Source organism: Selaginella moellendorffii, unplaced genomic scaffold (genome assembly GCF_000143415.4).
Source record: "Selaginella moellendorffii unplaced genomic scaffold, v1.0 SELMOscaffold_56, whole genome shotgun sequence".
NCBI lineage: Eukaryota > Viridiplantae > Streptophyta > Lycopodiopsida > Selaginellales > Selaginellaceae > Selaginella > Selaginella moellendorffii.
The window spans coordinates 794,435-815,002 of NW_003314317.1; the positions used below are offsets into that span (position 1 = coordinate 794,435).

General features: G+C 52.2%; 9 protein-coding genes and 1 long non-coding RNA gene across 10 annotated transcripts; 4 read left to right on the top strand and 6 right to left on the bottom strand.

Moving 5' to 3' along the window:
- Window positions 1-487: 487 nt before the first annotated feature.
- On the bottom strand, window positions 488-906 carry LOC112351038. The gene is made up of 3 exons (XR_002993974.1): window positions 820-906; window positions 569-766; window positions 488-512 (listed from the first exon to the last, which is right to left on the bottom strand). It is a non-coding gene; the product is annotated as an uncharacterized LOC112351038 (long non-coding RNA).
- Window positions 907-1,130: 224 nt separating this feature from the next.
- Window positions 1,131-2,597, bottom strand: LOC9654058 (glucan endo-1,3-beta-glucosidase 11). Its single transcript, XM_002983082.2, has 2 exons — window positions 2,382-2,597; window positions 1,131-2,227 (listed from the first exon to the last, which is right to left on the bottom strand). The coding sequence occupies exons 1-2, from the start codon at window positions 2,464-2,466 to the stop codon at window positions 1,251-1,253; spliced, it is 1,062 nt and encodes a 353-aa protein (XP_002983128.2). The 5' UTR covers window positions 2,467-2,597; the 3' UTR covers window positions 1,131-1,250.
- Window positions 2,598-2,955: 358 nt separating this feature from the next.
- On the top strand, window positions 2,956-5,162 carry LOC9654315 (UPF0400 protein C337.03). The gene is made up of 8 exons (XM_002982978.2): window positions 2,956-3,107; window positions 3,154-3,264; window positions 3,324-3,571; window positions 3,620-3,706; window positions 3,765-3,915; window positions 3,977-4,116; window positions 4,184-4,219; window positions 4,283-5,162. The coding sequence occupies exons 2-8, from the start codon at window positions 3,189-3,191 to the stop codon at window positions 5,105-5,107; spliced, it is 1,563 nt and encodes a 520-aa protein (XP_002983024.1). The 5' UTR covers window positions 2,956-3,107; window positions 3,154-3,188; the 3' UTR covers window positions 5,108-5,162.
- Window positions 5,163-5,296: 134 nt separating this feature from the next.
- Window positions 5,297-7,441, top strand: LOC9654135 (coiled-coil domain-containing protein 113). The gene is made up of 7 exons (XM_024688178.1): window positions 5,297-5,522; window positions 5,642-6,129; window positions 6,198-6,444; window positions 6,490-6,639; window positions 6,699-6,833; window positions 6,920-7,198; window positions 7,252-7,441. Exons 1-6 carry the CDS (start codon window positions 5,409-5,411, stop codon window positions 7,121-7,123), a joined length of 1,338 nt encoding a protein of 445 aa, XP_024543946.1. The 5' UTR covers window positions 5,297-5,408; the 3' UTR covers window positions 7,124-7,198; window positions 7,252-7,441.
- LOC9654136 (L-type lectin-domain containing receptor kinase VIII.1) lies at window positions 7,439-8,485 on the bottom strand. Its single transcript, XM_002983083.2, has one exon. The coding sequence runs from the start codon at window positions 8,483-8,485 to the stop codon at window positions 7,439-7,441; it is 1,047 nt and encodes a 348-aa protein (XP_002983129.2).
- Window positions 8,486-8,577: 92 nt separating this feature from the next.
- On the top strand, window positions 8,578-10,294 carry LOC112351037. The gene is made up of 4 exons (XM_024688179.1): window positions 8,578-8,728; window positions 8,777-9,191; window positions 9,264-9,589; window positions 9,649-10,294. Exons 1-3 carry the CDS (start codon window positions 8,591-8,593, stop codon window positions 9,317-9,319), a joined length of 609 nt encoding a protein of 202 aa, XP_024543947.1. The 5' UTR covers window positions 8,578-8,590; the 3' UTR covers window positions 9,320-9,589; window positions 9,649-10,294.
- Window positions 9,737-10,225, bottom strand: LOC9654316 (histone H2B.2). Its single transcript, XM_002983084.2, has one exon. It carries the CDS (start codon window positions 10,223-10,225, stop codon window positions 9,737-9,739), a length of 489 nt encoding a protein of 162 aa, XP_002983130.2.
- An 872-nt stretch (window positions 10,295-11,166) lies between the features above and the next one.
- Window positions 11,167-14,240, bottom strand: LOC112351036. Its single transcript, XM_024688176.1, has 2 exons — window positions 14,081-14,240; window positions 11,167-13,949 (listed from the first exon to the last, which is right to left on the bottom strand). The coding sequence occupies exon 2, from the start codon at window positions 13,920-13,922 to the stop codon at window positions 11,220-11,222; it is 2,703 nt and encodes a 900-aa protein (XP_024543944.1). The 5' UTR covers window positions 13,923-13,949; window positions 14,081-14,240; the 3' UTR covers window positions 11,167-11,219.
- A 151-nt stretch (window positions 14,241-14,391) lies between these two features.
- On the bottom strand, window positions 14,392-18,205 carry LOC9654317 (26S proteasome non-ATPase regulatory subunit 1 homolog B). The gene is made up of 13 exons (XM_024688175.1): window positions 18,066-18,205; window positions 17,949-18,012; window positions 17,793-17,898; window positions 17,629-17,734; window positions 17,404-17,572; window positions 17,202-17,336; window positions 16,845-17,149; window positions 16,660-16,795; window positions 16,355-16,603; window positions 15,818-16,297; window positions 15,526-15,758; window positions 14,895-15,474; window positions 14,392-14,821 (listed from the first exon to the last, which is right to left on the bottom strand). Exons 1-13 carry the CDS (start codon window positions 18,203-18,205, stop codon window positions 14,495-14,497), a joined length of 3,030 nt encoding a protein of 1,009 aa, XP_024543943.1. The 3' UTR covers window positions 14,392-14,494.
- Window positions 18,206-18,248: 43 nt separating this feature from the next.
- Window positions 18,249-20,370, top strand: LOC9654318. The gene is made up of 12 exons (XM_024688177.1): window positions 18,249-18,362; window positions 18,423-18,600; window positions 18,656-18,718; window positions 18,778-18,871; window positions 18,925-19,026; window positions 19,073-19,143; window positions 19,199-19,280; window positions 19,328-19,403; window positions 19,462-19,638; window positions 19,701-19,821; window positions 19,889-20,113; window positions 20,187-20,370. Exons 1-12 carry the CDS (start codon window positions 18,268-18,270, stop codon window positions 20,247-20,249), a joined length of 1,347 nt encoding a protein of 448 aa, XP_024543945.1. The 5' UTR covers window positions 18,249-18,267; the 3' UTR covers window positions 20,250-20,370.
- Window positions 20,371-20,568: the final 198 nt, after the last annotated feature.

A 20,568-nucleotide genomic window follows, 5' to 3' on the forward strand; every position in this document is an offset into this window, starting at 1 on the left:
AATATAATTTGACATGGTTACTTTGGAATTTATCATGTGGGGAAAATAGTAATTTGTCATGATAATCTATAATGTGTCACCTGGTCATTTTGGAATTTGTCATGGAGGGAAGTAGTGTGGCACATTAAATTTATAATTTGTCACCTAATTTGGAGAACAGTTTAGTTGGGCTAACAACTTCCTCGTACAGCATCCTACAACAAAATGATTTTCACACACACAAAAAGTAGACGAGGATTGGAAAGCTCGGCCACCATAGCTCCCAGTTTGTAAAGGTTGAGTACCTGGAATTAGAAAAACACATTGAAGAGACCCGTGACTTTCGTCTTGATGCTTATTTTTTCCACCAACGAAGACGTCCTCTCTGGATTCCTGTAGCTCCGATCCGAGCCAATCTTTACTTCCTGGAAAGCTCAAGTAATTTTAAATTCAGCTCCAGCGACACAAAGGGAACAAACACCACAGAAGCTTACAAGAGCTTCGTCATCGAACGCGGATCTTACTCGGGTGGTCTGTTTCAGCATAGAACCAGGAATTAGACTTTCATTCGTGTAGAGAGCACACGGACTTGGAATAAGAGAAGAAGGCCGAGCAAACCAATTGGAGCTGCTGAAAGCAAATTGTTCGTGTAAACTAGAGCACCAGCGGTACCTGAAAGAAAGAACACTCCTTGCTTCTCATTTTTTTCCACAAAGACCCAGAAGAACGATTGGAATGCGATAATCAGGTGCTGGAATGACAGTCTCCCCAACGATCTTGTTTTAAACTACACAAGGACTTCGTCACGAATATCGCTCGAGAAACCAGAGAAATTAGTACCTGATTCCACAGCCCCAGGTCTTGATAGCCTCCTTGTCGAGAAGATCACAGAAAAACTTGGAGCGCTTCACAGCAATCCAGCGCCTACATGAGAACGGTCGGGATCATGGCATATTCGTTTTTCTGTTTAAGAATATTCCTGTGTGATTACTATTTCTCACTACTTTTTAACCACCTTTAAGGATTCTAGAATGTCTGACGTGAACAACCACCTAATTGAGAAGTATCTTCGTCAATCGTTGAAAAGTTTACCTCAAAGTTGCAAGGTGACGGCATCGGTCTTGTACGCAAACGCGCAAAAACAAAAGGCAAGCAAACAAACAACTTTTTTCTTCAATCGCGTGGTAAATCCCATCGAACTTATTAGACATCACACCATCATCCTTCTAGATCGAAAAAAAAAAGAAAAAGAATCTTAAGGCAAGCACCAACTATGAGAGTGTGATGGTATACACTTGGGCCAGGCTGGGCTCAAACAGCCCAAAATTCCTCTCGGACACCGGCCCGGTCTTTTGGTCCTCGTTGAACAGCGCAAAAATGTAAGTCTCCGCCGTGACGCCGGGCCGCGCGGGAGTGCCCACACCAGACACCACATGCCGGATGAGATTCTGGTTGTACCGTGCGGCATTGGCGGTAGTGGCGCCGGGCTCGTCCCCCTTGCTAGGCCACCCGGTCTCGGTTACCACCACGGGCATATTCGGGTAGCCGAGCTTTGTGAGCGCTGACGTCACCGTGTCCACCATTGCGTCATACATGTTGCTGTAGTGGAGGTTGGCGGGCGCGTCCGTGACGCCCGGGTCGGAGCCGAAGAGCGCGTATTCCAGCGGTACGTTGGTCGGGTCACCGGCGTAGCTGAAGAAGGGATAGACGTTGATCATGAAGGGGCTGCCTGACGTGGACAGGAAATCCACCACTGGCTTGAGGGCGATGGTGGCGTTGAAGGCGCCGTTGGAGGGCGGGAAGGATGACGCGTCCATGACGTTGAAGGCGTGCGGCGTGGAGACCACGGTGCCGGCGGTACGCAGCGCGGTGTGCGACTGTATCGCGGACTGGACGTTCTGGAGGGCCGGGAGGAGGAAGGGGGCGTACCGCGCGTTGTTTGTGAGGACCTCGTTGCCGATGGAGATGGCGGGGAAGCGGACGGCGGGGATGAAAGGGGCGATGGAGGCGTCCAGCCAGGCCTTGGCGGCGGCGGGGCTGGAGGCGATTTGCTGGAGCTGCTCGTTGGGGATGGAGACGCTCAGATCGATGCCCGAGTTTGCGAAGGCCTGGATCACTGCGGGATCGGCGTCGAAGATGCGCGCCTTGGTTATGTTGTTGGATTTGAGCAGCGCCACGACTTGCGCCGGCGATGGGAGATTGTCGCCCAATCTCCCGTAGTTCACGCCGATGCTCGCTCCATCCGCGCCTGCCAAGAGAGGGGTCAAATCGAAACGCTCTGATTCAACCAAGAGAGAGGAAGAGATCTAAAAATGTGACCGTTTTGTGTCTGGAAACGAAAATGCGAGAGCTGGAAGACGAGGAATCGTGGGGAATCTTGCCGAGAGGATCTATAAACTCACCAGAAATGCCCTCCAGCGCAGCCAAAGCCGCGACGAGCATCAGCACTATCACCAGCAGCCGATTGAATCCCACTCCCGCCTCCATGGAATCAATCAATCGAAGGAATCGCCCAAAGCGTTTGCGATTGATCGATGAGGAGGGAAAAGAGAGAGAAAGAAGTGACGAACGAAAACGCTTGCTCGAGCTAAACAGAGGAGCAGTGGCAACACTACAGCGGCTTAAAGACAGTCCGTTGTGCTTAATAATTCACGGTTTAATTAGTCGAAGACTAAGGTCCACACGAGTCAGTGCCAGTATACTACAGGTAAAACGTAAAAAAGAAAAAAAGAGAGAATCTTTATTTCCAGTAAAAATTCTCTATCTACATCTGTACATTCTCCACACCGCGATTGGGATCTCGAAGAACTCTTTCACAGGAAGGATCGTGATCTTGGGCAATTCGCGCAATTCTAGCGATGGAGTTTGCGTCGATCGAATTGGGTAAAGGATTGAGCAGCAGCTCTCGCGAAGGGTGCCATCGATTGATACAGATGCGGTGCGCTTGGAATGATAAAGAGGACGAAAGAGCTCGCCCTAATTTTTGGCATTTAGAAGATATCGATCCTCGGACCCTTTTATAGAGAAGGAGGAGCGATGGGCGGCTCTAGGGCAGTGCTATGCGGTCCGGCAAGGGTTGAGGCGCTCTTGGCACGGCCGCTCGAGGCGCCAGGCTGCGGCTGCTAGAGGTAGGCAAGGATTTAGGGTTCCAAGGCTGAGATTTTTTTCTTCCAGGGGATTCGGCGCCCTCGATTTTGGGCTTCTTCGCCATGCAAGGGCTATTCAGCGGCCAGAATCTGAGTGACAAGCTCGTCAAGCTCAACAGCACGCAGCAGAGCATCGAGAGTAAGATCTCTTCCGTTTCGCCTTCTCATGGTGGATTCTTTCTTCTTTTTGCTCCTCAGCTCTGTCACATTGGTGCATTTTTCATCGGAAGTATGCAAAGCAAGTCGTGGATATTTGGGAGAAGGAGTTCTTCCAGGCGCCGAGAGAACAACGCGTCCCTTTCTTGTTCCTCGCCAACGACATCTTGCAAAACAGTCGCCGAAAGGGCTCGGAGTTTGTCTCCGAGTTTTGGAGAGCCTTGCCGGGTGCGCTCAAGCTCGTCATGCAAAATGGAGACGATAGCAATCGGAACACGATCCTTCGACTGGTTAGTTTTCTTGTTCATGCGAGCTCGATATGACTCCATGCTTGATAGATTGATATATGGGAGGAGAGGCGGGTTTTTGGATCGCACGCTCACGGCCTGCGAGTGGAGTTACTGGGAAAAGATGACGCCAAGAACGTATGTCGACGGTTTTTTGTAAATGCTCTAGTGACGACTCTTTCTGGCTTGATCACAGAGCGATGCGCTTATGCCAGAAAAACTCGTTGCAGTGTACAAAGCGTTTCAAGACAAACTAACTGACGAGGACGCGACGGTCTACAAGTGCCAAACCGCGGTTCTTCACATGGATGCCTTTGAAAAAGAGATAGACACGACGACCATATCAGGTGATTGTCTGCGTCTCCTTTGGTCCACAACTCGTTTTTGAACAAGGATCTTGCCTGCCAGGGCAAGAGAGTAGCATTATCTTGATAGAGGAGCTGCAGCAGCGAGAAACAATCCTTTTGGAGTGTGCTCAGCAGCTGGAAGCTATAGAGATTGCCCGCTCCAGCATTGTTTTCCAGCTTAAGGAAACTCTCCGGGACCAGGTGTGTGAAGCGAATTTACTTTCCAAGTTACTCTTTTTCCCCTTCTAAACACTGTTTGTTCTCGCAGGAGGACAAGCTCGAGAGAACACGACTTTTGCTCCAGGTTTGAAACGTGCTAGCGATCCAAAACTTCACAACCCAATGATCCTCGTCACAATTTTCGCAGGCTGCTCACACTCACGCCGACCAAGCTAGGATGATGCAGCAGCAAATCTATGACGCTGCTAGCGGCCAAGCTTACCAGCCAGTAGTAGCGAATGGCTCGACTGGCGGCGGCGGCCTTCTAGCTCACCACCATCACTACGATTCGAGCAACCAGCAGCACAGCGTCCCATCTCTCTTGAGCAGCGAAGCCGAGTGTTACGTCCCGACCGAGGCGAAGATGTTTGATCCGGCCGCCGCGGCCGAGGTCGCAGCTAAGCTGGTAGCGTCGAGCTCGTCAGCAGCGATGATCTCGTCTGTCTTGTCGTCCCTTGCAGCGGAGAATGTGGTGAAACTACAAGATCCGCAAGACAAACATCTGCAGCAGCAGCAGCGCAGCTTTGATGATCCGACCGAGAACTACGGTCAAAACCCAGAAGAAGTAGCGATCGAGGAGGAAGTAGAAGAGGAGGAAGATCCGGGGCGAGAGCCGCCAGAGAAGCGGCAGAAGGTGGATGAGGGCGAGGAGGAGAGTGAGTCGCTCTTGGGGCCGGCGGTGGAGCTGGAAGAAGAATTTGGGGAGGAGGTATCGGCGGCAGAAGTGACGAGCTCCATCCCATTGTCGCCGGCGGCGGTGGTGGCGGCTGTGGCGGCGCCCCCAGCGACAGAAGCGGTGACGACCGCGACGGCGGTGGCGACAACGATAATGGGCTCGTCATCGTCAATGTTACTTCCCTTTAGTTTTGGAGGGCAAAGCTTGGGATTCCCATTGCCAGTGGCGGCGCCGCCGGGCTGTGCTCCAGCGAGCGATCATACAAGCACTAGTTTGTTTGCTCTCCCGCGACAATGATCTTCCTCCTCGAAGGGCTATAAAAGGTTTGGTGTGCTCGCTGGATTCGAACCCCCGTTCTTTTAGGGTTTATGGATTTGCATCTCTTAGAATAAAGGTATCCGGCCTTTTAGGGTTCTACGGAACAAACGGCGAACTGCCAACGCATAACCGGATGAGTTTTGTTGTGTCTGTTGGAGAAAAATTTGGCCGCTTTTCTTCGCATTTCTTGGAGCTGCCGATCTAGGCGCTGGGTAGGCGCTAGCTCGGAGTGGGAAGAATCGCGCGGCGGCAGGCAGGGTTGCTTTGATCGGCCGCGGCGATGGTGAAAATGGACGAGTACGAGATCATGGACAAGATGGAGGAGCTCAAGAAGCTCCAGAAGGAGCAGGAGGCGATCAAGCTGGAGAATGCGCTGCTGTCGGAGCATCTATCGGTATGTTTGATCCTTCTTTCTCGGGGATTTGGGCCTCCCGATATTTCGATCGATCTTGCGGTGTCTCGGGGGTCTGGGGTTGGATTGAAATATCTGGCTCACGGATCGATCTCTTGCAGCGGATCGTGACGCGCAAGGGCAGTATGCAAATCCATCTGGAAAATCTGGAAGCCGAAGAGCAGGAAAGAGAGGCCGAGGAGAAGGAAAAGGCGGATGCCGCTGCCGCCCTTGCGGCGGCGACTGCAGCCGATGCTACAAAGAGGAGGAGGAGCACGAAGAGATCGTTTCGGGTTTTCCAGGAGGTCCAGAGGCCCTCCGTCAAGTTCTTCTCGCCACTAAGAGATTCTCGCAAGCCTCGCGTTCGAGCTCCCATGAGTCTAGAGGAGAAGCTGGAAGTTGTGGACGACGAGATTGGGTGTCACAACGAGCAGATGAACCGGCTGAGGGCCGAGAACAATCGAGTGCTGGACGATCTGCGAGCGGTTTTCGAAGAGACTGACTATGGGATCAAGGATCTTGCCAGTGAGAAGAACACCATTCAAAGAGATTTGATGATCTTGGCGGAGATCAATCCTCGTCGAAAGCTCTACACTGAGGATTTCCTGAGGTACTAGCCTCTCGCTCCCCAAGTTCTCGCTAGTTTCTTCCTGGGTGACATAAAAGTTTCTCTTTCAGGTTTCAAGGAGAGAAGCTGAGGAAGAAAAGGAACATCCGGGAAAAGCTCCAAGAGAAGATTGATATACTTCACATGGAGGTCATGGACGCGGAGCACCAATTCTCCACCAAGAGGGATCTCAAGGACATTTTACACGTGATCGACTTTGATCAGCTCAAGATCCAGAGGATTCAGCTGCGATCGCGTATTCGTCTTCGGACAAGTGAAGTGTGGAGATATAAAGCTTTGATAAAAAATGCTGGCGCGGTAAGAACACTGGCACACTGGCTTTCACTTAGTTTTTAGTTATAGTACTTGTGTTTGATGCAGCTCTTGATGAAAGCTCGCAAAGATCTCGAGGAGAAAGTCGAGGAAGGGAGGCGCATAAGGCAAAGCATTGTGGACAGAACACCACAGATCTCGTCTTCGCAGGTGGAGATCAACGTGGAGAAGAAAATACAAGTCAGTCATTCTTTTTCTTTACGGTTCAGGATTCTCATCTTTTAGTTTTCTGATCCCAGAGAAGCCTCAACGAGGACATTCTTCGGCTAATACAAGAACAAGACGGCCCTCCCCAGCCCCACGTTCTAGATTACATGCGATATCGTATCAAAGTAGCGGAGCTGAGGAGAGAGCTCAAGACTTGGCTCAGCAAGGTGAGGCTTCTGCTCTCTTCTTTTTATTTCTTTTCGTTTTTTCTCTTTTTGTTTAGGCGATAGCATTGTAAGCCCTGAAATTGCAGGTGGACGTGATCGAACAATCGCACATCCGGCTGAGAAATCACGTGAGATACGTCAGGAAACAACGAGACGCGATTCTTGCTGCATCACCGGACATACTAGCGTCACTACCGGATCGAGGTGCTACTCCTGTGCAACCCAAGCTCGCGCCTGTGAAAGTCAGTCCAATGCAAACCAGCTTCACTCCCGTCGCAGTTCACGGTTGATCTATGGCCAGCCAGTTGCGGGGCTCGCTGTTCAAGGCCAGGATTGCCGGAGGTGACGACATACTCAATATGCAGGTGATATTTTTTGGAGATTGTGTCTACTTCAAAACTAAGCTTTTTTCTTTCAGACTACAGCAAGAGAAAATTGATACACTTGATCAGAGCCACCAAGAACCATCCAATCGTGCATTGGAAACTTAATCGTACAGGTAAAAAAAAATGCTGAAGAAAGTCTTGGCCACGCTTATTGCCAAGAGCTAGATAGGTCGGGAGATCGCTCTCTTCATCGCAAGTTAACATCGGGGGTTATAACTTTCAGGGCTCGTTCAAGGCCTGTATTGCCGGGTGCTCCGCGTAATAGCTGAGCGTTACAGGCCGGGAAGTTGGCGGCACGGGGGCCGGCACGTCTCCACTCAGAAACTGGCAACATTCTCGCATCGTCGGCCTGCTATCCGCATCGGGATGGCAGCACAAGAGTCCGAGGGTCAAGACGCGCTCCATTTGCGACGCATCGAAGCACTTGATCAACTTCACGTCCGCGGCCTCGAGCAGCATTCCTCCGGTGTTGGCCTTCCACACCCAGTCGAGCAGAGTTATTCCATCGGCTTCGAAGCTCTTGTCCAGCGCGTGGAGGCCGGTTGCGATCTCCAAGAGGACCACTCCAAAGCCGTAGACGTCCGACTTTACGGTTGCTCTTCCGGTGTACGCCAACTCGGGAGCGATGTATCCCAAGGTTCCGACTTTGGTCATGTCCTCGGTGGTGGCGTCCATGAATCGAGCTAGGCCGAAGTCGCCGAGCCGGGGAACGAAATCAGCATCCAGCAAAACGTTTGCGGCTTTCACGTCCCGGTGGACGATCTTGTGCTCCCATCCTCCGTGCAAGAAGGCGAGCGCTTCGGCGATGCCTCGGGCGATGTTGTACCGCTGATCCCACTGGAGAACGCGCCGGTGGTCGAACAGGATGGTGTCGAGGCTCCCGTTGGGCATGAACTCGTAGACGAGGATGAGTTTGCTCTTCTCGTGACACCAGCCTCGGAGAGAGACCAAGTTCTTGTGCTGGAGGCGGGAGATGATGGACAGCTCCGATATAAACTGGTGGTGGCTCTCCTTGGAATCGTTGGCCAGCAGCTTCACCGCCACAACCGAGCCGTCGCTGGACAGCACTCCCTTGTAGACGCTTCCCATCCCTCCGCGGCCGAGCAGCTCTTTGTCGCTGAAGTTCTTCGTCGCTAGCGCCAACTCTTCGAAACTGAAGAGCGTGAAGGAGCAGCCGGCTTTGTTCCGTCTCTGGATACTCCGTGTCTTGATGTAGACCCGGAGGAAAGCCTGGAATTGTAGCAGCGCAGCTCCCAGCAGCAGCATCGCGACTCCCAGCCCGGCCGAGGACACCAAAACCGCGACTATGAAGTTCGTTCTACTGCAGTACCACGCCTTGCAGGCTCCCGGTGGTGCGCTCTTCTTCGGGGGATGGCTCACGTACCGGGTGGTGAAGCTCCATTTATAGATCTGGTAATACTGGTGACACTGGCCAGTGGATGCGGAGAAGCCAACGTAGAAGCTTTCCCTCTGGAGAATCGCCGGGAGCCTCACTCTCGGCAATTCCAGGTCTGGCTTTGCGGGTCTCCTGTTTCCGTTGCTAACTCTCACCTCTAGTGTGTCGTAGAGGCCCCAGTACTCGATCCACGCGGTGAGCGTGAGATTACTGGCCAGGAGCTCCTGCATGTTGCTTCCAGTCGTTTGAGCCGAGATGAGGCTGCCGAGATCCACACCGACGTGCTGCCAGGGCGGGTCCTCGTACACCATGTTCTGGTGCGTGTCAAACTCCACCGCAAACGTGTGGTTGAGGCTCCGGCCGGGGGTCATGAGGCCGAGGACGCTTCCGGGTGGAGGAGCCCGAGGCTTGGGGACGACGACGAAGGCGAATCCTTCTCCCTGCTGGCACGACGGCTGCGTGATCTTGAACTGAAACGAGGTGTTGAAGGTGACGAGCTTGACAGGGGCGTCGGCATGGCGGAAGCGGACCGGGAGCTTGTGGTAGACTCGTCCGACGCTCCCTGGCTGCCCCGAGGTGAGGAAGATGCTCGTCTCTTTGCCTTTTGCGCTGCCTTTGAAAGCTAACAGGTTGCTGTTCTGGAAGGAGGGAGTGAGGGTGAAGGAGATGTCGTCGCCTGCTTGGCACAGGGGGAGTGTGAGTGAGATCCAAAACACGAGCACAGCAGCGGCAGCAAGCATGGTTCTGGAAGATGGAAGATCGATCTAAACAGGTTGGGTGGTCGCACGAACTTATGTTGGAAGTTCCGGTGGACGGACGGCGGACTCCCGCAAGGCCGCATTATTGGGAGACAGGACAAAGACCAACAGTTAGAAGCAGTTTTCTTCGTTACCTCTTACAAACGAAGTCTATCGGGCTGGAGGAGGAAGAACTCTCAAGTTTTCCGTATCGTCTCACAGACTTCATTGATAAAGGTAACGACATAGTAGTTTATGATCTCCTCTTACATGTTTTTCTTTTCATTGTTTTTCAGGCGCCATGCTTCCAATTTGAGGAAACTTGCGGAGTGTTACAGTGAAGAAAATGGCAGGACGGGGGAAAAGAACTGCTAGACGAGGGTCTTAGGAGGAAGCTCTGAGAAATCTGGCCACGGCCCTTTGGCCCTCCACGACGGCTTGCTGGGACAGCTGCCCGGGCAAGGCGAGCTTGCAGGCGGTCTGGATGTCCTTGGAGGAGAGCGTGGCCGCCTTGTTGCGCCGGACCAGCTCCGCCGCCTCTCTCGCCAGCCTCTCAAACATGTCGTTCATGAACGTGTTCATGATATCCATGGCCGTGGCCGATATCTTGAGATCCTCGTGCGTTGTCGACCGCAAAACCTTGAGGATGTAGCGCTTGTACGTGTTGCTCGCCGCCGCCTTCTTTCGCTTACCGGATCCAGGAGCTTCTGCCGGAGTCGCTGGAGCTTCAGTTTGGGGCTGCGCCGCTGGAGGAGCTTCGGATTTCGTCGAGGGAGTCTTCTTGGCGGGAGCTTTCACCGGAGGCTTCTTCATCGTCTTCGCCGGCACCTTCACTGGCTCCGCCACCCGGGCGCTCTTCGCCACCTTTGCCATGCTGCAAAGGCAAACACAGCCCAAGCTGTATATATATATCCCTCCATTATAAAAAGTCACTCTCAAGCTCAGGTATGTCCGTATAGAATATGTTGTCCGTACGCAACCCCTCTCCATACGGAATACGTCCGTACGCAAATTAGGAAATGTGATGTGCCTACCAAGATTCTTTACAACAACGACAGTAACACGAACCCGAAAAACATCATGCATATCTCTCGTTTGAGCATAGTTTGGAGGCTCAGAGAAGGAAGTTAGGCGTTCCTGTAAGTGAAGTACAATGCATAGCTGATGAGCCGGTTAAACTAACTTTCTATTCAAGAGAGCGGAATTTGCTTCGTAAACAACAATACCCTTACACTGTATAAGCCTCGTTGTCGTCTGGAACATAAATGGGCACCTCAAGATCACGTTGAGCAGATACTTGTCGCGCGAATATCGTCCACGATGATGTTGCTACTCGACAAGTCCTGCAACAAGGTGTTGCCGGTAGAGTCTGTGCGAGAAGATTGGATCCAAAACCTGCAGCGCAGCCTCGGCATACGGCTGCGCCGATGCAGTCCACAAACCAGCTCGTACAGCTCGGCCATGGCGTGCAAGAAAGAATCCGCACCGGGTCTCTTGGCCATGTAGAAATCGTCGCCTTCTCCACACAGGCAGTCAAAAAGGCAGCCTCGCGCGCATCTCATGTAGACCCAGATCGAGCCTCTCTTCTGAGGTGAGCACGCTTGTTCCAGCAATGGCTGCCCATCGTTCGGTGCCGACGCTACACGGCCAATAGTCAATTTGATGTCAAAGCAGCGCCGCAGCTCCCCAATCTCGACGTCCAACTTCGAAGAGGAAGAAGAATATTCTTCCATAAAAGGTTATCCGTTCAGAATGTTTTATCCGTACACAAAGGCGTATATTCCGTACATTAGGTTTCGGCTCACATTTTGCCATAATCAGTCAAACTATACGTGTGTTTCTTGTTGCAAGAGTAAGCACAGCGCAGCTAAACCAGAGTATGGTGATGGTGGTGAGAATGGTGGTGCTGGTGCTGCGAGTGATGGTGATGAGCGATGTTAGCGTCGGAGCGATCGCAGCAGCTTGCCCCTGGATTGTTGGCGGTGGGAGCGGCAATGATACCGCTCCCTCCGCCGCCACTTCCACCGCTCGGATGGTGCTGGTGATGCTGCTGCTGCTGCTGCTCCAGAGCTCCTCCTCCTCCTCCTCCCGCCATGGCCGACTGCTCGCCTTCTTCCTCCTCCTCCTCCGCCTCCTCCTGGCTGCTGCTCTCAAACTCCTCCGCCCGCTGCACCAGCGACAGCTCCATCTTGTCCATCTCGCCCTCCACCTTCCGCCGGAGGATCTGCAAGTGCTCCCCGGTCACCATATGCACCACCGACATCTCGTCGATGAGGCTCCGGTTCTGCGCCTCCTGCAGCCCCTCGCCTACCCGCGCCGCCACGTCCGGGTGCCGCCGGTTGAACCACACCCACCACTTCTTCACGGGGATCCCGTCCTTGAACGGCGAGCCTTTGTTCACCGACAGCGGCGCCACCCTCCGCCGCAGCGAGTTGAGCGTCATGAGCGACTGCGATACCTGCTGGATGCTGAAGAACCACTCCACGATCGCCGACTCCTGCTCGCCCCTCGTCATTCCTCCGTGCGGGCCTCTCTTCCTCGAGTGCGTCCTCCCGTTGAGCCAGTTCCTCAGCGTCGTCCTGGGGATCCCGTAGCACTGCCCGGCCTTCCGGATGGAGATCCCGTTCTTGATCGCCGCGAGAGCGTTGTGGAGCGCCTGCTCCGTCCACCCGTTGCTCTTCCTCGACTTCTCGTCCGACTCTTTCATCTCCCCGGACTCAAACTGGCCCTCGTCTTCCTCCTGCTTGCCTTCACCACCACCACCACCACCACCACCACCACTCGGGCTTCTCTTCTGTGCACCGTTGAGCGTGTACTTGATTGTCGAGCGCGGGATCCCAAACTGCTGCCCCGCGCTGCCGATAGTGCAGGAGCCACTCTTCACGGCTTCCACGGCATCTAGCAGCGCCTGCTCTGTCCATTTGCCACCTTTTCCCCGCTTCTTGCCTCCGGACATGGAGATATCCGCGGACTCGAGCTGCTGCTCCACGCAGGCGTCGTCTCTTCCAGGCGTAAGCTCCTCGCTAGCGTCATTGTATGGGAAGTCTTCCCCAGTCATCCTACCACCTTCTTCTCCCAAACTAGAGTCTCCCTGCTCGAAAGCGAGAGATGTGTGCGGGCCGCGTTTCCGGGACCTTGTCCGACCTGTTATCCAATTCCTGAGCGTTGTCCGTGGTATGCCATAAGCCCGGCTTGCTTTGCAGATCGTCAAGGTGTTGTTTTTAATCGCTTCCATAGCCTCCATCAGCGCCTTCTCCGTCCAGCAGCCAACTTTCTTCTTCCCTTCTCTGGCCTTTTTCTTCAAACGCTCCTTCTTCTCGCCACCATCAGGAATCTGATCGTCACCACCGTCGTCCTCGTCGTCATCTTCGTCGTCTTCCTCATCATCCTCATCGTCATTCATCTCCGCCACAGCCATTGCATAGGCATCCTCCCTGCTACCATGGAATGGCTGCCCGTATACAGTAACCTCGGCCCCTGACGACGATGACTTCTTCTCCTGCTCCTTCATCCAGTAGTCAAGCGTCGAGTTTGGAATGCCGTAAACCTGTGCTGCCTTGCTCACAGGCATCCCCCCGTTCCTCACAGCGTTGAGTGCCTCAAACAGCGTATGCTTCGTCCACACTCGCCTCCTCTTCCGCAGCAAACTATCCTCCTTACTGTCACTCCCATGCCCCTCCTCACCGGAGTTTATCGTCACCTCGTTCCCCATCATCAGCGTTCCGGGATGCTGATCGCCCTGCATCTCCTGGCGACAAAACGAGAGAGCCTCGTCTACTTTCGGCCCGCGCTTCCTAGACCTGTTCCTCCCGTTCAACCAGTTCCGCAAAGTCGACCGAGGAATCCCAAAGTCCTTGCTCGCTTTGTAGGCTGTCAAGGATCCACTTTTCACAGCCGCCACCGCGTCGCACAGAGCCTGCTCCGTCCATCGGACTTCCCTCGTCCGCTTCGAGTCGGGCTGGTCGCTATCGTTTCTCAGCTCGTCATCGTCGTTGGCATCGCAAAGAGAAGGATCCTCCCACCTCCCACCCTCCGCTTGCATGACTACGTGGTGCGAGCCATCTAAGACGTGGTGAGCTCCTTCCATCACCGAGACGCTCTCAGCCCGGCCACTGTAGAGTGGCTGCTCCCACCGGACCTCTTTCACGATCTGGTGCTGCCCTCCACCGCTGCCATCGCCTCTAGCATCGCAGAACCCCTGCTCGGTCCATCGGAGCTCTAGTTTGTTCACGGCCTGGTGATGATCATCGTGGGAGCCGGGAGCTACCACACCCATCCCTCCTGCTAGAGCCACCAGAGCCTGCTGGCTTCCTTGCAATTCGCCCTCTCGCACGCCATACTGCGCTGCCACTCCCTGGAGATCCTCCCGGAGCACAAAATGCTGGCCATCCCTCACGACGTACTGACCAGGAATGTGGTGGTGGTGATGCTGCTGTTGCTGCTGCTGATGGTGGTGATGGCTCTCCGGTGCCATGGCGAAGTGATGCACGCCCTGGAGGTGATGCTCGCTCCCATCCCTCACGGAATCCATCTGCTGCTGGCTCAGCGACAAGACATTCACAGCGTCCATCCCGCGCAACGCTAGCGCTCTCACATCCTGCCCAAAACGCGCGTCAGAGCTAGAACCCTAAAATTTCTTGCAAGAACTGGAGAAAGTGGGGAAGAAATCTCTCCAAGAAAACGCCCCCGGAGAGCTGGGAATCCCGAGAAGGAGCGCGGCTTGCTCACCTCGACATCCGGAGGACGCGCCAAGAAAATGCCGCAGAGATTAGGGCAAGAGATCCAGGAGAAGCGGCGATCGTAGCGCCGGCGTCACGAAGCATCCTTACTCAAGAACCCTGGATGGAAACCAAAGAGAAAAAAAATTTGATCCGAGAGAAGAGCTCCCACTGTGAGAAAGAGAAAAACATTTCATTTATCTCGCCTAGTTTAAGCTACAAAATGCTTCGCATCTGCGCCGTCCGATGCCAAGCGGTACCAACGGCCACGATCCAGAGCGACATGGACGGACGAGATTGAGGTGCAATCTTTCCGTTACAGTCGTGGCGAGTTCCCAGCCGTTATTTTTCTTGCCAGTTCCAAAGTTCTGGGCTAAAACGAAGAGTTTCAAACAAAACAAGTACCCATAGAACGATGAACGATTCAAGGCACGTAAACAAAAGGCTCGGGAGGAGCTGGCTCCAAATCGACGCCTCCCATTGGGATTGGAGCGGCGGCGGGAGCTCCATTTGCTCCTCCTGCTGGAGCTGGCGACGCTGGCGAATCGGTGGAGACGAGCTCCACTGGCTCCGACGGCTCCAAGTCTCGCAGCATCACGAATCCCGCCGGAGTTCTCTTCACTGGAGCGTAGCGGCAGCCCTCCGGGAACCGGACATACTTCTCCTGGAGTGGGATCACTCGCGCTGGATTGCTCAAAACCTCGGAGGTGGCCTCGGGATTTACAGCCTTCTTCTCGACAGCACTGTCCACCTGGAACGGGATTCCAAAGTTTCAGCACAAGAACAAGAACGGAAAGAGAGAGAGAGAGGAGAGATGGAGTTACCTCCATAGCCTCGCTGCCATCTTTCGCTGCTTCTTTCCCTGAGGACGATTCCTCCGGAGGTTCAGCAGTAGAAGCTGCTTCGGACGTGGCTGCCGTGGCACCTGTGCTACTGCCGACGTCCATCTGCGAGCTCGTATCAGGCTGCTTCTCTGCCTTCGTCTTCGCGTCTGTGTCTTTCTTTGCTTTCGACTTGGAGCGGCCGGACGTGGATAGAACCGCCGTGGGGAGCTTGATGTTCACGTTGACGGATGGAGGCGCTGTCGGCGCAGGATATGCAAACAACGCGGGCTTCGCATCAGAGATGATGTCAAACTTCGGCATCCTCAGCTCGTGGTTGAGTCCGATGAATGCTGTTGGTGCGAAAGAGAGGCTGACGAAGTACGTCAGCGGGTACCAGTACCAAAACTGGGTGAAAACGGCCATCCCCACGACTGCCATCACCCGGTCGTGACCAGTTCGCGACTGCAGAGATATGGTCACATTCCTGCCTCCGGCATCTAGTATACCATACGCCAGTATGGCTCCCATCTTGCTCATCGTGTCCTCGTGTTTGTCACTAACAATTTTGTCGAGTTGACGCCTGCGAGAGGAACATCACTTCTAAGCGTTATACTGCAAATAGCTGACAAACCTGAAAACAGCAACGTGAGGCTCTCGGGCTTCGGTAGCCTGCATCAGAACCATCGCCATAGCCATAAGTGCTCCCTGGCGAACAAAGTCCACAGCGTCTGACGTCAAAGGTTCCAGAAGCGAGATCGCCTCACTGGACGCAGTTCCAGCACAGGAGATTCCGACAGCCATAGCCGCGCCGTAACGAACGTGAGCGTTGTACGACTCCGACAAAAGGGAGACAATTTTTGGAGTCTAAGAAAAAAAAGAAAAAGTTAGACGTCGTCATATGCAAGAGAAATAGTGAATCTTACCTGAGTAGGATCAGAACATAGCACGAATCCAAGAGCCAAAACTGCTGCTCTTCGGACATCGTCACTCACGTCCGAAACGGCAAAATGCAGCAGACGGCGGATAGCACTGTTGTTAGACGTGCCTCTATAAGCCAGAGCCAGGGCGTACATGCCACCATAGCGAAGAATAGGATCCTGATCCCTTGTCATCTGCTCGATCAAAGTATCTGCTTCTTCTTCACGACCATAGACAACCAGCGCTATTCCAAGAGCCAGCCCCCTTATAATCTTCTCGTGTTGTGTATCGTGAGCATACGTGAGCATTTCTCCGGCTTTATCGCTGGCGCTTCCAACCATAAGCAGACCCATAGCAATCCCTGCCGCCTCGCCAGCGATGGCGCTGTCTGTATACAGTACATGTTTTATGTCTTCATAGATTTCATCGTCGGCAGTGCCCAGTGCGGCTAGTCCTAGTCCAAGACAAGCACCATGTTGGATCACCTGCATCACAAGTACCAAAACATTATTTACAAACGTCTTACTGAGAATGACGCTTACCTCATTGTTTGTTTTTCTCAAGCTTTCTAGTAAGAACGACTTGATTCCTTCACCGTGGTTAGCATGTATTAGTCCTAAAGCGTAAAGAGCTCCACCTTCCGAGTATGGACTTCCCCCACCAGTCCCACCATCTTGAGGTAGATATGGGGCCATTAAAGAGCGGCCCTGCTGCAAATGACCTCTGTGAATAACACCCAGCCCAGCCGTTGCACTAAACTTTGCCCAATTGGTGGCCCGACTCAGCCAATCCTAACAATATGCTCTTCAATCAGCCGCAGCATTAACAACAAAAAAAGAACGCTCACCAGATTATCGCGCAAAAACGTATCCACTGTTGTCCCCGCATGCATCAAAGCATTGGAGTATATTGTAGCGCTGTGACAAACACTGTTTCTCGTTTCAACTGAATGCTTGATAGTCTTCAGAATAAGGAGGTCGGACCTGAAAACATAGCAGGCATAAGAATCGAGAAAGATAACAATGGTCTTACTTGTTACGGCTGTATAAAAACTGTAAAGTGAGATGGATAGGTGTTTCTCCAGAAAGAATGCCCTTCAATTTCCCCATCCTGTCGACATAGATATTATCCTGGGAATCCTCGACGTTAGTGGCTGCTTCTGCACTTGTTGAAACGTCCATCATTCCGTTTTGTTCTGTAGTTTCCGTATTTTCACCCCCGCCTGAACTACTTCCAGCCCGAGCCTCAGGCAAACGGTCCCTCACGTTTAGTAGGAACAGCTGATTCTCGTTTTCAAACAAATCGAAGGCGATCTGATAAGCCAAAAGTGCTTCGATCTGCCAATACGAGTAACAACTTCAGTATCAACGTTAACGGAAGCATTATTACCTTGTCTCCTTTGATAAGCTTGTCAAGAATATTAGCGACAGTTTGAGGATCATTTAGAAACATTAGGCACTGGCAGACTGTGAGATAGTCCGGAGAATGGAGCCCCTGATGCTGGTTTACAATTAAACGGAGAACCTAGTCAAAGAAAAGGAAGAAAAGATAGAAAAGGTTAGAGCTGAGTATGACAACACGGCTCGTTCACCTCTTGCCGAAACTCTCGCTTGTCAACATGAGTCCGAGCCAGCCGAAAGCAGTACGCAAGCATTCCTGGCACATTCTCACTCTTCCGGATGGCCTCCTGGAGTTTGTCAAGCCTTTGCGAGTCCAACGCCATGCCTATTGCTTGCTGATACTTTCTATCCTGCATGCACCTAAGACGACACACGGTAAAAAAAATGATCAAAGACTCGCAGCAATGCCAGCTCACTTGTCAAGCATCCTTTCCACGATTGCAACAAGGCGAGGATCAATGGCGGTTGCCCCTTCCCCTTCTCGTGTTTTCCGAAGAGCGATATAGTGATCCAGGCATTTGGCTAAGAACAAAAGGATCAAACTCCATTCGCAGAAGGACGAGAAATAAAATTGCCATACCCACGAGTGTTCTGACATAGTCGGAGTCTTCCAGAACATCGAAGAGAGAGTTCGCACCTAGAGCGTAAGTTAGCGAGTCGTTGTGCTCGCCCAAATAATAGAACACCTAGAAACCGGTGTTAGAAAATTCCGCAGCTTGTAGAAAAATTCGCTCACCTTGGAAGCCACAAGCGCAGCGAGCTCTCTCTGCTCAAAATACTCATCCTCGTAGAAGCTCTCGCTGCCAGGGCACAGGATTTGTGAGAGATCTAAACGTGAGCTACAAACGCTTACATAGTGGAAATGCTTGCCGAAATCTCGTGCCAGAAGGAATCCGCGAGAGAGTTGAGATTGTGCAGCGCGTATTTCTTGAGCTGCGGCTGCTGCTCCTGCAGCATCGCCAACAGGCCGCTCGCCGTGCTGGCGACCGTCATCGTTGCTCCTCCCACCAAACCCTAGGGGATCCAAGAACCCTAAAAACACAATTTACTGCTAAATGTCCTTCCTCCGGGCCGATGATGCGGAGTGGATGCGCGAGCTGCCCGCGATCCCAAAGGCGCCGGCGGCCGCCACGACGCGATGCTTCGCGAGGTGAGGTCCCACATTTCTCTGGATCGATCGGCGCATCGCGATTTCTTTTTGGATTGCCAGGCGCGGCAAAGTGATTCGGCTGGATGACCTCGTTGTGGACAACGATAAGGAGAAGCGGCAGAAGGAGCAAAAGAAGAAGCGGCGAGATGAGAGTAGCGAGAGCTCGGATGATGACGACGATGCCGCGACCGAGAGCCAGAAGAAGCTCGCGGCGCTCATCAAGAAATGCTCCGACGAGGTATGGGAGGGAAAGAAAAATTTCGTGGCTCTCACAAGAAATTCTTCCTGCGCAGCTGGGAGATGAATCCAGCATGAGAGATGCTCCAAAGTGGGGAGAGCAAGTTTTTGGAGCTCAGGTAATCTCACAAAGTTCTCTCTTTCTTTGTTCTTCTGTGCTAACTTTTTCTCTAAGCAGGATCTTCCAGTGAGTCGTCTCGAGCTGGAGTCTATCCAATGGCTATCACTGGCCTCAAGGACTTCGCGTAGGGACCAAGCTAGCGAGGACGACGGTATATTTTTTCCAAGTGTAAGCTAGTCATTCTATCGATATTCTTGCGTCCAGGGGAAGAGTTTTTGCTGGATCTCCTTACCGGACAGTGGATGTTGCCGCTCTTTCTTCACGGAAAATCGAGCCCAGCTCTTCTGCCATACATCTTTGACAAAAGTAAGCTTTTGTTTTGGCCAGTTTCTCTCACTGACGCCTTGAACAGTGACGTACTCTTCGAATACGCGCATCCAGCAAGCAGCCTGCTCACTGCTTTGCGAATACTTTCGTAAGCACGTAAATATCTGTTGTCTTGTGTTTTTCTCTTTGAAGCTATTATTTCTTTTTCCAGGGCGGTGAACTAGACTGGCACCCAGATTTTGTTCGGGTTCTTCGTTGTTATGGCTATCAAGACGCTACTCCTCAGGCTTCAGGTCTGATCCTGCCCCTTTGATAATAAGTTAAAGAAAGCGATGTACAGATCCCGCGGGAGCAATTGGACCACCTACAAATTTTTCATATGTTCTAGAGTTCTTGGCGGTTTTGTCTCGATCAAGGTGAAATCTCTTGTCCTTGATCCAGCTCTCGTCTTACTGACGCGTTTTTATTCATCAGTTTCTTGCAGAAGTCGGAACCTGAGAATTATATTTTCATCTTGGCACGGTGTTTGCTGGATAGGAAGCTCCTTCCTTTTTTCTCCTCGATCCAAGACTGCATCGCTCTTCTTGTCAACTACTTAACCGAGGATGAGTGGACGTTTTGCCTACCGAGGCTCGCACACTCGCTTGCAAGGTCTGGAAAAAATTATATCCATCTCTCTAAAGTTCTAACACTTGCGAGTTTGCACGATCCAGAGTTAGCAAAGAGCTCGTGAACGTCCTCCACGTAACCAGAAAGCTACGGGGTGCTCGCAAACGGATACAGCAGCTTCGAAGGGAAATATCCTTCGAGCTCTTGTCAATGACAAACAATGAGGTATTCATCCTGCAAATTATACAAGAGAATACAAGAAAACTGACCATACAGCTTTCGCGTTCTCCAGCTTGAAAGGCAGCCAAAACAGGTGATCTTCGCACTGGAAGGCTACGATCTAAAAGACAGTGTGGATTTCGTCCAGCTCTATTACCATATGGAGTTGGTTGATATGTGGCTGAGATATGATCCATCATTTAAGTCCGACGAGGAAGCCTTTAGCACTTGGATGTCTCTTTTGAGAGGCTTTTCCTTGCGGATCTTTTGTGGAGACTATCGAACTTTCGCCAACAAGGTTCTGCTTCTTGGGCATTTCTCTACATTTTTCTCTTCGTCGTTCTTCGTTTTTTTTTTTTTTTCCTGCGCAGGTCCGAAATCGAGCAGCATTCCTCGTCTCAATCTATTCGGAGAAATCAAGTTCTACTTCGTGATTTAAATCTGTGATCTTCACTAGAGAAGAATTCATTTTTGTGGAGCTATCACGCGGAGAAGTAAATCTCCACGTTTTTGTGAATGCCTTCAAAAATTGAAGAAACTTCTTGAGTCTCTAAATTGGATTTTCCTTATTATTCTATCGTGCCCAGTTGTAGTTTGCTGGGAAGTATTTAGCCAAGCAAAAACGAGCTAGGGTCAGCCGCATTGGTCAAGCAAATTGCTGACCGAGATGGTCAATATGTCATGAAGCGTCGGAAAAAAAAAAACAAGAAAAAAAAAAAAGGACGCAGAGAAATGCACAAAACTAGAAAAGTT